This window comes from Scomber scombrus, chromosome 18 (assembly GCF_963691925.1).
Source record: "Scomber scombrus chromosome 18, fScoSco1.1, whole genome shotgun sequence".
NCBI classification, from domain to species: Eukaryota; Metazoa; Chordata; class Actinopteri; order Scombriformes; family Scombridae; genus Scomber; species Scomber scombrus.
In genome coordinates this window covers 18088759-18101563 of record NC_084987.1, presented here as the reverse complement: position 1 = coordinate 18101563, position 12805 = coordinate 18088759, and the positions used below count along the sequence as shown (strand labels likewise).

Sequence of the window (12805 nt, the reverse complement as noted above, 5' to 3'; positions counted from 1 at the left end):
CTGCTTTATTGTTGAAATCTCTCTTCTGTTGCATACGAATAGAAACCAGTAAATGTGGAAATGAGGAAGTAACAGCCATTTCCTGGTCACTCAACCAGCAGAAGGAGTGTTAATGATAAGAGCCTAACTCACACACACACACAAACACAAAGAAGTTTGTTTTACACACACTCCACCTCTCCCTTCCTACGGACCTCCCCTGCCCTTCTGGCCTCTGTCTCATCGGCCCTTCGCAGCTGTATCTTAATCTTACAGTAGTGAACTACCATCACTCAGGATGGACTCCAGACCCCCCAACCGGCTGCTGCTGCTCCTTCTCACCAGCCTTCTACACTTCTGTAAGGACCCACTGTTGTGCTGCTTCAATGATAAAGGATGTTCCTACAGTTAGACCTGATTCTCACTTGTTGTTTCCTGTTTTCTCTTTCTCTTCTTTTCGTCAAACACAGGGCAATGTGCCAGAGTGCAGTCATGTAAGTATAACTGTCTTATATATTTGATCTAATAATTGGTCTGGAGGGTTGTAGTTTGTATGGTGTGGAGACAGTTTGAGGTTACCCAGTCTTTGCTGTATTAGACAATGAGGCTATTTTTACCTCATACACCCAAAAGAGTTATTTGTTGCAGGGCGTGGGCATTGTTTTATGCACTTATGGCCTCCTTGATATTTTAAAGTCTTTGGTGTGTTTCATTGAAGCTATTTTAGTTGTCACAGGTGAAGCAAGGTCATTTTTCAGATCAGCATGAGCATGAATCAGCATCTTAAATTTTGAGTCACTTTGAAACAACAAGAATGTGAATCAAAATGTTCATTTTTATTGTTGTTATCTTTTAGCTTCAAGGTTTATGTAAGACTCCTTGTTAGCTAGCTATTGAGGCAGTCAATAGTCAATATTAGTCAATGATAATAAGAAAGAGAATTAGCGAAGTTCCAATAAGGGCATGTCTTTCTTAAAAGTTCCACAAAAAAAAGAAAGAAAGAAAAAGGCTTTTTTCTTGAACTTCTCCACAAAAAAAAGCTTTCAGTAAAGACCATTGTGTCAGTCAATACTATCCCAAAGGTCAAGAAAGAATTTAGAGCTGCAATAGTTATTTGATAGATCGATTAGTAATTAATTAGCAACTATTTTGATGTTTGAATAATTGTTTTAATAATTTTTCAAGCAAGAAAACCAAATATTTGTAAATTTGATGCTTTTTTTGCTGTAAATGGTAATGAATTCAATGTTATTGGTTTTTGGACTGTTGGTTGGACAATACAACATAATTTTACACTAATGTCTGACATTTTATCAACAAAACAATTAACTGATAATCAATACAAAATAACCAGCAGAAGTGAGAATGAAAATAATCAAAGTGATTGTTTCGTAGCTGTTGAAGCAGGTTACAGTTGTTGTTACTGAGAGTGAGTAGAAACTGGGATAAATCAACACAGCTCTCCCAGGGGGAAGGAGAGGGTCAGACATTGTTTGTTAAAGCTTTTCCTTCCTTTCGCAACTCCTGCTTACTGTGCAGTAGATTGCAAGGGAGCGCCTTCCTCTGGACTTCACCTTTATTGTTGAGAGAATAATAGACTCTGACTCTTGTATTGTATCAGTCCCTGATGTTGGTTTAATATAAGTAAGACATGCAGTCCTAATCACATTATTTCTCTCTACTATGTGTGCATGTTTGTGTGGTACTGGAACCCACAGTATACATTATAGATGCCGTCGAACTGACAATCGAACCCGGCAGAGAAGTTGAGAGCGGAATACCAGTGACTCTTCGCTGCCAGGTGTCTGTCTCAAGCGAGAAAGAAATCTCTCTTTCCCTGAAGAACACTTTCAAGTTTATACAGAACGGCATTCCGGTCTACTCCAATACCACCACAAAAGACACATTGCTGTATGAACTCAACCCAGCCAGGGCAGCCGACTCTGGGGGTTATGAATGTGAGGTAACAGTCAATGACAAGACCAGAAGCAGCACCGAAGAAAAACTCATCATCACAGGTATGGCTGAAAAGGACAATGTGGTACAATATGTTTTATATTTTGTATGAATATGGATTATTTGGTTTTAATGTCTTTCGTCTGTTGTTGTTATTATTTGTAAAACATGGGTAAGATAACATAAAAATATTTGAACTTAATAATCTTCCCATATATCAGCACTGTTGGGGGAAGTCTATGTAAACTAATAAGGCCATGAAAATGAATTTGAGTTAGAAAATCCATCATTCTAAACATTTTGTGTGTGTTATTATTTTGTAAAGTTAGTAATGCACCTCTGAGTTGCAATGATTTTGAAAATGGTGCTGTGTTCAAGGAGGCTCCAACATCAAACATTTGATAGGGAGCTGCTGAAAAGCGTTGCATTAAGTATAACTCAGAGGACAAAGAAAAACAAAACAATGCTGCTGTAAAAAGGATATGCAAGTTTTCTGTAGTTTAATTCAGTACAGCTCCTGACATTTAAATTTGATAGACCTTGAGTGGCAACTAGTGGGCAACTGTTTTCGGTGAAAAAGTTCTAAAGAAACCACTATACACTACCAGCTCAGCACCAAACAGCATTTAGACACAGTTTGTGCTTAGCTGGTGAACATAATGGAGCATTTAGCATCTAAAGAGTCAAATGTTTCCTCCAGGAAATGTTACAGACCAAAAACAGAGACATGAATTTTAATGTTGATCCATAACTGTTAGTGTAAATAAGCAACTGTTTCCTAACATTTTCAACATATCAACTTAAAAGTTGATTTGTGAGTTTTAAAATGCACAATATGTTTTAAAATGTCACAATGCATGGAGTAAAAGTCTTATGACTCATAGTAAACTTTGGAAAACCAGTGTCAGGGATGTCAAATTTACACACATTTCCTCTAAATAGGCTCCACCATGAAAAACCATGGGTATGATATTTCGAATCTTAATTATCTCTGTTGATTCAATTCAAACTTTCTATGGCCATCAGATTTTTGAAATTTCTCACAACGTGAGAACTAAAACACTAATTACCCAGCTACAAATGACACTGGCTGTCTTAGCAACACACCCAGGCAGTTCATATGTGTGTGTACTGTTATAGCTGTCATATTGGGTTTGTCTCTCCTCAGGGCTGCAGACGCCCACTCTTCTGTTAAATAAGAGTGAACTTTTTGCGAGTGAAGACTTCATAGCCACCTGCAGTGCTCCAGAGGAGAAAGGAGACCTTGTCTTCCGGTTTTACCAGAAATTCAGGACGGGAGATCCTCAACTGATAAAGCAGACAGCACCAACTCAGAACTCAACAGAGACCAAGCTGGTCCTGAGGAATGTTGGAGACAGACACCTGTACTGTGACTATGAGCTCACCATTACTGGGTCCAGACGCTCCAACCACAGCAACGAGATTCAAGTTATAGTCAAAGGTGATTAGATCAGCAGCAGTTATGTCTCTAAGAAAAGATCACATTGCTTTAAGAAGAGTTTGTGATTAACTATTCTGAGTTGTGTTTTGCAGAACTCTACATTGTTCCTGTCATGAATGTGCTGCCCTCCACAAATGTCTATGAGGGTGATTTAATCGAAGTGGTCTGTAAAGTGGTGAATCCACCAAGTAACATTGAGGTATTCCTGACTAAGGACAAGCGTATCCTCAAGAACGCCCCAGTCAGCCTCTCTTATCGATTCAGAGTACAAAATGAGGACTCTGGTGACTTTGTTTGCAAGGCGGTGTGGGGCAGTGTGCAAAAAGAAAATGTTCAAACCATCAGAGTCAGAGGCAAGTACCAAATATTATCCTTATCATCAATTATCTAATATAACCTTGAGCCCCATCTTATTTTATGTTTAAACCCCTTTTCTGTTTAAAATGTAAATGTACTGTATAAATATTGTATATCAATTGGTTTTTGCACCCCAACAGAGCTGTTTTCAAAGCCACACCTGAGTGTGAACCCCATAGACATATTTGAGAAGGAACAATTCAAACTCACCTGCTCTGTATCCATTTATTTTCCTGAGAGGATCAACAATGAACAAATGCAGTTCTCCATCTACAAAGATAATGTCAAACTCACCAGTGGACATACATACGATGCAGTGGCACAGCCCAACAAAAATGGCAATTACACCTGTAAAGCCCAGGCTGCTTCTCTTGGACACAGTTTTGTAAAAGAAAGCCAAACAGTTGTTGTTAAAGGCAAAGGTAAGTCAAGTGCGTGGAAGAAGGACAGAAGCAAAATAATCACTATATTATCACAATAAAGATGTTTTTCTGTCCATATTATGCTTTTTGCTGCTTCACTGACTATTTGCTGACGATTGTTTTCTCAGTTCCTGCTTCAAACCCCGTTTTGAGTGTGGTTGGGGGAACGCTGGTGTTGGGAAAGAGCTTCCAGCTGCTCTGTCGCTGTGACAGCGGCACCCTGCCCATCAAGTACACCCTGCACGGCCCGAACAGGTTGCCTGAGCTCAGTGTGGTGAGGAAGCCGGGGGAACAAGCCATCTTCAACACCTCAGCCATCCAGAAGAGCTCAGACATCAACAAGTTTATTTGCCATGCAAAAAACAATGAACGCCAGCCTCCCGTGGTAGGATCAGTAAAACAGCTGCAACTTTCAACTACAATCATAGGTGTGTTGGATGCAGGAACGATGACATCGCATTCAATCAAACATTGTATGTAAGCATTGTGAATCGCAGGTTTAACACACATTTTACTCTCTGCAGAGCCGGTGTCGAAACCAATATTGACTATTGAGTCCAACATGGTGGACATCCCTGAAGGACAAGATGTGACTCTTGTCTGCACTGTTTCAAGAGGCACGCCTCCTATCACCTTCACCTGGTATCACACTGAGACAGGCCGTGCACTTGATTTCCAAACCTCAGAGAAACTGAAAGGGACCTACAGCATCTATAATGTTAGAGGACAGCACAGAGGGAATTACTACTGTGTGAGCACCAACCAGGCCAACGAACCCAAACAGAGTCGGCCTATCATGATTGGAGGTGCGCTTTATTTTTAGTTAATAGCGTGGATGATGGATGTGTGTTGTGTGTGTGTGTGTGTGTGTGTGTGTGTGTGTGTGTGTGTGTGTGTGTGTGTGTGTGTGTGTGTGTGTGTGTGTGTGTGTGTGTGTGTGTGTGTGTGTGTGTGTGTGTGTGTGTGTTGTTAACAGCAAATGTGTTTTAACACTACAACAAAGAGCTACTTTTCCAGAAATACAGCAGATGGACAGATGGTGTGTTTGTTTACAGTGCAGCCAGACAAACTCATGTTGTCTTAATAAAGAAGTCCATCAATAACTAGCCCCTTCCATCATACCATGAGCAAATGTGATCGAATGTGAGTAGTTTTCCAGTGGGACACAGTAATAGGAGTTGTTCACGTGCTGAGTTGGACGTGTATAGCTCACTGTGGCTGTTACTTCTTTTACCATTCCTAAAAAACACTTCACCTCGGATACAAAATACATGGCATTTTACTGTGGCTGCTTTGCCCTTAAAGCCAGCATGTGAGTTGAACGCTTTTAATTTGAAGCAGTGCTTTTCACTATATTGAAACATTAGAATCACTTCATTAACAATTAATTAAAAACATTCATTCACTGACTCTGAAACATGGCCGAACGTTCAGTTCAGCTCGCTAAATGAAAATGGTCATTTGTGAAAAATAAGCCAGTGAGCTGAGAGTTTAGTTGGATAAAGATACCGGTTGCAATAAAAATGCCAAGTCTATTGTGTACAGCATGTATATTTTCAGGACACCTAATTATTAAATTCAATATTTGGAACTATTTCCTACTTTGAGATAATGTCATATACACTATATTGCCAAAAGGATTGCCTCACCTGCCTTGACTCGCATATGAACTTAAGTGACATCCCATTCTTAATCCATAGGGTTTAACATGACGTCGGTCCACCCTTTGCAGCTATAACAGCTTCAACTCTTCTGCGAAGGCTTTCCACAAGGTTTAGGAGTGTGTTTATGGGATTTTTTGACCATTCTTCCAGAAGCGCATTTGTGAGGTCACACACTGATGTTGGATGAGAAGGCCTGGCCCTCAGTCTCAGCTCTAATTCATCCCAAAGGTGTTCTATCGGGTTGAGGTCAGGACTCTGTGCAGGCCAGTCAAGTTCATCCACACCAAACTCTCTCATCCATGTCTTTATGGACCTTGCTTTGTGCACTGGTGCACAGTCATGTTGGAACAGGAAGGGGCCATCCCCAGACTGTTCCAACAAAGTTGGGAGCATGGAATTGTCCAAAACCTCTTGGTATGCTGAAGCATTCAGAGTTCAGAGAATACTTTTGGCAATATAGTGTATCTGGATTGTACTCCAAGACCGATGTTGATGAACCATCGCAGCTAAATGTTAGCAAACTGAATCAGCTGTGTATTTTCCGTCTTGAATGCACCCCATTCCTCCTGCGAAAAATGACTTGAATCTCTCACAAAGTGAGTGAGTGTATCCCTGAATGAATAACGTTCGCTCACAACTGACTTAGAGCTCAGCTAAACCTATCATTTCAGGAAGTAATTCAGTTCAGATGGTTTACACAAAAGTTTTGTTCTCCTGAACTAATCATTCACCAATGACACAACACATCTGTAGGAGAGTGAACAGTAAACATTTGGCTGATATTAATGAGATATGTATCAAATAAGTAAGTCCCTAATGCTTAAGTAGGTGAATTGAATCCTGCAAATGAGTGCCGGATTCCACCACTACTGATCAAAACAACTATATAGGAAGATAAATACAGTGTCTAAAAGGAGGTTTGATTTGTGTTATTTTAAGGGTTTGGGGTATGTCATGTATTTGTGCCGGTTAGAGGAAGAACTGGAAGAACCTCATTATGTTAATGAGAGTAGGCACTGGGTTTTCCATTTATTCACATTTTTAAAAATGTGTTTAAAATGATCTTAACCAGTAGTAAATACTTGACATTCCTGCTGCCCATTTTGAAAGTAATATGCTGTGTTCTAACATTAAATTAAAATATAATTCATACCTATCCATGTATTTTATGTATTCTACAGTGAAGATGGCTGGGTGGAAGAAAGGTCTCATAGCACTCCTCTGCATCCTGCTCACAGGGGCCTTGATCCTTTGTATTATCCTCAAAAAACGACTCCTTCGATGTAAGAGGAAAAGAACAGGCGAGCTGTCGGTGTGAGTAACATTGCTCATGTTCTTATCAAGAATATGTGTTTTTAAGGCAACGTAGTGTGAATTACAGGAGTAGGTAGTATGGTTTTACAGAGCTGATTGTGTTTTGTGTCTACCTCTTCATAGGAAGTCAGCCAGCAACAAGGTAGAGCGGCTGAGCCTCACCCAGGCAGAGGTCAATGAGGTTGCCAATGGTAAAGCCTAGTATGCTGATATGAAAACTGTTAAAGCAGTTATGTAGTTGTGTTAACATGAGAAAAATGTCATTTGAACTGTGACCGGTGCTGTTTGTCCTCTCTGTGTAGTCACTCCTGGCATGATTGGAAAGAGTGTTTGGAGTGAACATGTATCAGGCTCTGGTGAGTAGGGTTTTTAATTGTAGTGATACAATTATTAAAGGATGAGGCTAGTGTTATTCTAAATTGTTCTTGTTGTCCACAAATTAAATTAGAAGACCATAACCAACCATGCTTTAGCCAGTCTCTCAGTACTTTCTGACTTCCCTACCCTGTATGTGGTACTGAAAAAAATGGCTTAATTTTTTTTTAGAAAGGCTAAGAACATTTCTAAACTAGCTGGGCAGTGTAGTTTTACTCAGAACCAAAGTAAAAATGTGCATCCGTTAGGGACTATTTTCAGTGGCAGATTAATACACAGTTGGTGCTTTAGTAGATTTTTACAGCACAGGAAATATGCGTTGGATTGACTCAACAACAAAAAAAAAACCAGTGGCCTTGTTTGTTGTAAGGAAGGAACATGTCACTCAGAGAGAGAGAATACAGAGGAATAAACTATAAACTAACTATGTTTGACTACACAGACAATACTTGTTAGTAGAATCAATTCATTGTCGGTTTTGGTATTTTCATAGAATTTGTTGACATTAAGGAAATACATTTGAAATATTACTTTCTGTAACTGTAAATGCTGTGAAGTTTAACTTTCTACTGTATTGTGCTCCAGAGTCTGAAGACCAGAATAGTGTGACCTCTCCAGAAAACCCAGAACCTCAGTATACTGAGGTTGAGACCAGAAAGGCAGATCCTAACAGAGGTGAGACTGCCTTTGAACATTCATATTTTTCAAAGTAAATCGTAATAATTTTGACCTTAGAGGCAGTGTCTAAAAGAATAATGTGTTTTTTCCTTGACAGCACCAGTGAAAAAGGGAACAGACACGGTGTACAGCGAAGTACGCAACTCCAAGCAAGGTATGGAAAAACATCCTCCTCTTCATTCAAACCCCTCTGACGTTACACAGTGACAAAAAATTAGGTCATTTTCTAAAGTTTGAAAAAAAGCGCCAGGAAACAGGATCAGCTCTAACTGTAAACATCTGCATTGTTAGTGAAAGAATGTCCCATTAAAACAGAAGGCCCAGTCGCCAGGTGTCCATTTCCTGCTTTCGTCAAAGGGAACTGTTCAAACAATTATAACCAAACAGCGAGTACATCCGTTAAGACTGAGTGGGCATCGTGCTCCATTGTGTGATACTCATGGGGGGAACTCTTGTCCATTGTTCAGTCATTTGTCCCTAATAACTCCTAACAGTTTAAATGTCAGCTGCATTGGTATCAACAATGATACAGCAGTGGTGAGGGAGAGCACAATATCAGGTTTGTTTTTTTGCTCTATGAGCTGACTTGCTTGTAAGAAAAGACTCTATTAGCATGTACACATTAACAGTAAAGTGAATGTGTGTGACGTGATAAGTTCCCCATTTCCTGGGAGCAGGGAGCTGTTCATGAGGATACTGATGACTATATAAGCCCTCCTTTAATCCTCAGACTCCTTTTGTTTCCTGAGCATGTCCCCTGGTTTTGTTTTTGCAGGTGTTCCAGAGATGGCTGATGGTGTAAGTGGAAACGCAAATTTACACACATCATGCATAGAACACAGGCTCATACTACAAATAGACACACACACACACACACACACACACACACACACACAGACATCTATTTATTGTGTCTTTGCTCAGAGACACGTTGTGTTCTTTTTGTATTGTTTGTAGGTAACTGAAATAGTTTTATTCCAAGTTGCAAAAACACTCAGTAATGTTTTAATTTACTGGTCCATGAATTCTTGATAAATTCCAAGAATGTTTTCCCGGGGAAAAAAACGTGATTAGGCACTAATTGTTTAATCAATACACTTCCATATAATCAATTCCAGTAAATTAACCCAAAGACGATTAGTTAGTACACAACAGGCCAGCTGAACATGCCTACAGACAAGCATATAGTACATCATAAATGAAAAATTAATTTTACAATAGTTAATGAATATTTATGTTTACGTGGGTTTATATGGTGCAGTCATTTCAAGGAAATTCACAACTGTTTTTGAACCTAACGTAATCAACAAAAATAATTAAACTAACTAATAAATATTTTAAAAAATGTATAATGTGTTAGCATCATGTTATGAATCACAAATTGCTAACTAAAAGCAGTCAGCAGGGCATGAGTGTCATGTACGGTAGTCATCTTGCAACCAGCGTCAGTCCAGTTCAAAGTGTAGAGCTCTTATTATTTCTACAAACAAGCCTCATATTTCATTTTTTCCCCTCTCAGCAGGGGTCAGTGGAATATGCACAGCTGAATCATGATACGGATCACCACAGTGACCATGGTAACCATGGCAACCATAGTGTCCAGGATGACCACATAGATGAGATTGACAATAGTGCTGTCACTAGCACTGCCGACCACGGGGAATGAAAAAACGACTCAATGAGAATATTTATTCATCCGGCTCGTTAATGCAGCTGGAATCTGTTGTGCTGAACAACTTTAAACAGCCCTGAGCAATTGCATACTTTTTGTATTTTTTTTAGCGCTTTGCAAAGAACATTCCATGTTGTAAATTCACTTGCTTTGCCTTTGAGGAAGGGCAAATAAAAATGTTTTTCTTAAGTGTTTGTCTCTCTCAGTTTTTTTGCCAAAATGCAGAGAGAGGATGTGTGTAGTAACACAAGAGGAAAAGACATTCAGATCTATATCCTTCCACTTGTGGCAGTGGTGACAGATTCTGAATGGTAAGAAAGGTATTTGAAGTCAGCACAGTATTGTCTCTTAATGATGTGGCTGGTAACACTTTCATTAGCTCCCTCTGCTGTGTGAGAGTCTGTGTTTTCTGTTTAAACCACTAGAGGACAGACTTTAGGCAACACTGCATGGAAACTTGGTGCCATCTGGCTGTGATCTATTTTAATGTGAGAAGGGCTTTCACTGTCCAGAGATATCAGTTTCATTTTCCATTATCTAATGTTTAATTGAGTGACATAACATGAACATATTCAAGGTCTAACCTATATATGCTGGTATGTTTAACAGGTGAATCGAATGTTGACTAAGACTATGTATACTGAAGCTGGCTGTGCATAAGAAGAGGCTACATTATTAAATTAAATGAACTCACACTGTAAAGTTCCGGTGTGTAGAATTTAGTGGCATCTAGCGTAACGGACTTGGCAGAAATGGAATAAAATATTAAAATATATTTTAATTCATGTATAACCAACTGACAATAGGAATCTTTGTGTTTTTGTTACATTACAATGAGCTGTTTATATCTACATAGGGATAGGTCCCCTGCCATGTTGCACCGCCATGTTTCTACAGAAGCCTAGAGCGAACATACCAAACACTGAGGGTCTTTCATGTTTTTCACGAGTTTCACAACCACCGTAGGTTTTCCTACACTCTGGGAAGGGGAAGGGGGTTAATGAGGGTTATTCAGTTAGTTGCAATCTACAAACTTACCGCTAGATGCCACCAAATCCTACACATTGCACCTTTAAGTGACATAATATAAATATGTCTTTGAGTACACTAAGTATACATTTTGTATGAACCAACTTTTTAAAACCAAAGTACTAAACTATGCCATAAAAAACACTTTAGTCTAATGCTGACCATTGAGGTGAGTATGAAGCAATCATTTGTTTGCGTACCTTCTCTGTTTTAAAATAATCATAAGTTCTAATATATGGAGTCATTACTTTAAAAAAAAAAAAAAAAAAAAGTTGTACAAAAGGCTTAGTGTAATGGTATTTTTGATGCTTCAGTCCTAAAACCTTTCGGAAGACACTCATATAGTTGCATCATTGTACATATACAGGCACTATTGGTTGTAGCGTAGTAGCCTCATGGACGAACGAGGAAAAGTCCCCACGGTGACAACAAATTGGAGGTACATGGATGTCAACACAGAGCCCACATGTACTCCGTCTGATGACAAAAAATGAGGTTACGCTGACCATGGTGGACTCTCACGTACCCACGGACGTAGAAAATAATCAGAAGGATACCAGACCCAGACACGATATAGTAGTCTCAAGTCCAGTTAGTGGTCACACTTTTGGTTTGATTTGAGCCATTGTTTTAGTTTTCCATTAAAAGAAGAGTATGTGGGCATTCCCTTATGGTGGAGGGAAGACTACCCTAACCCTAATCCTCCTCCCATATGTAGTGCCCTTGTGGGGAATCCTTTATCACAAGCCCTGGTGCTCACACCTCCCAGAGTCCTTTTCCTAATGAATTCATTCAGCGGTGGTGGAGCAAGACTATAGAGACTCTTATATACAAAACAGGCTAATCTAAAAGTTTTAAAATGATGGAAACTTAAAAAATTATGTTTTTTAAGGGTCTTGCAGATATGGAAGGAGAAGGGTTTTTTATCCAGAGTCTTTAGGGCTTTTTTATAGAGAGATTCTCTCGGTTTGAGTGCTGTCGTACATGCCAGTGACCAGCTCATTAAGCAGTAGTCTATATGTGAGAAGATCATACAGTGTAAAAACATCAAAGCTGCACTGCTAGTTAATGAATTCCTGATCTGTCTGAAATTTGCCAGGTTGTATTTGACAGAGTTAGACACTTTTTTGATGTGTTTCCTGAATGAGAATGTCGAGTCCAGGATGACTCCCGAGTATCTGAACTCGTTCACCAAAGCGAGCTCCTCCCCTCCCAGAAAGACACCAGAATGATCAATATTTGGCGGTCTTTTGGCAAAAGTCATACAGACACTTTTTAACATTTAAAGAAAGACATGAATCAGTGAGCCAGTCCTGAACATGAGCCATTGCTGTTGTGAGTATTTGAGCAGCCTCTGTCGTGTTTTTCGCAGGGGTGAAAATGACCGCGTCATCCGCGTACAACTGTGCATTGACACCCTTACAGACATCAAAAAGAAATGTGTTAATGTAAAAAGAAAACAAAATAGGTCCAAGTATGGATCCCTGAGGGACCCCTACTGGACAGTCCAGGTAAGGGGATTTGACAATGCCGACAACCACACACTGCTCTCTATCTGCAAGATATGTTCTGAACCAATTGAGGGCCTGTGTAGTGAAATTAAATTTCGACAGCTTAGTTAACAGTACTCGGTGGTCAACGGTGTCAAATGCACTTTTAAGATTCAAGAAAACAGCTCCCACACAGCTGTTCCTATCCAGGAGACACTTGGTTTTTTCAACAAACATACTTCTGGCCGACTCTGTGGAATGGTGAGCCTGGAAGCCAAACTGCATCGGATGTAATGCTGTATAACCGTTATTGAGATGTTCTACTAACTGTTTAGCCACCCATTTTTCTATTATTTTGGAGGTGACAGGAAGAATACTGATTGGTCTATAGTTGTTGATTTCAGATT

At 39.5% G+C, this 12805-nt stretch overlaps 1 protein-coding gene across 3 annotated transcripts; it reads left to right on the top strand.

The window, feature by feature from the left end:
- Positions 1 to 262: 262 nt before the first annotated feature.
- pecam1a (platelet and endothelial cell adhesion molecule 1a) lies at positions 263 to 10038 on the top strand. Of its 3 annotated transcripts, none has more exons than XM_062438714.1 (15): positions 263 to 338; positions 450 to 473; positions 1698 to 1997; positions 3104 to 3397; positions 3490 to 3750; positions 3895 to 4176; positions 4305 to 4604; positions 4701 to 4982; positions 7022 to 7154; positions 7278 to 7345; positions 7457 to 7510; positions 8115 to 8204; positions 8305 to 8361; positions 8983 to 9005; positions 9730 to 10038. In XM_062438714.1, exons 1-15 carry the CDS (start codon positions 278 to 280, stop codon positions 9871 to 9873), a joined length of 2373 nt encoding a protein of 790 aa, XP_062294698.1. In that variant the 5' UTR covers positions 263 to 277; the 3' UTR covers positions 9874 to 10038. The 3 variants fall into 3 exon arrangements, with proteins under 3 accessions (XP_062294698.1, XP_062294697.1, XP_062294699.1); XM_062438713.1 differs by having other exon boundaries at positions 9727 to 10038; XM_062438715.1 differs by lacking the exon at positions 7457 to 7510 and having other exon boundaries at positions 9727 to 10038.
- The last annotated feature ends 2767 nt before the right edge of the window (positions 10039 to 12805 follow it).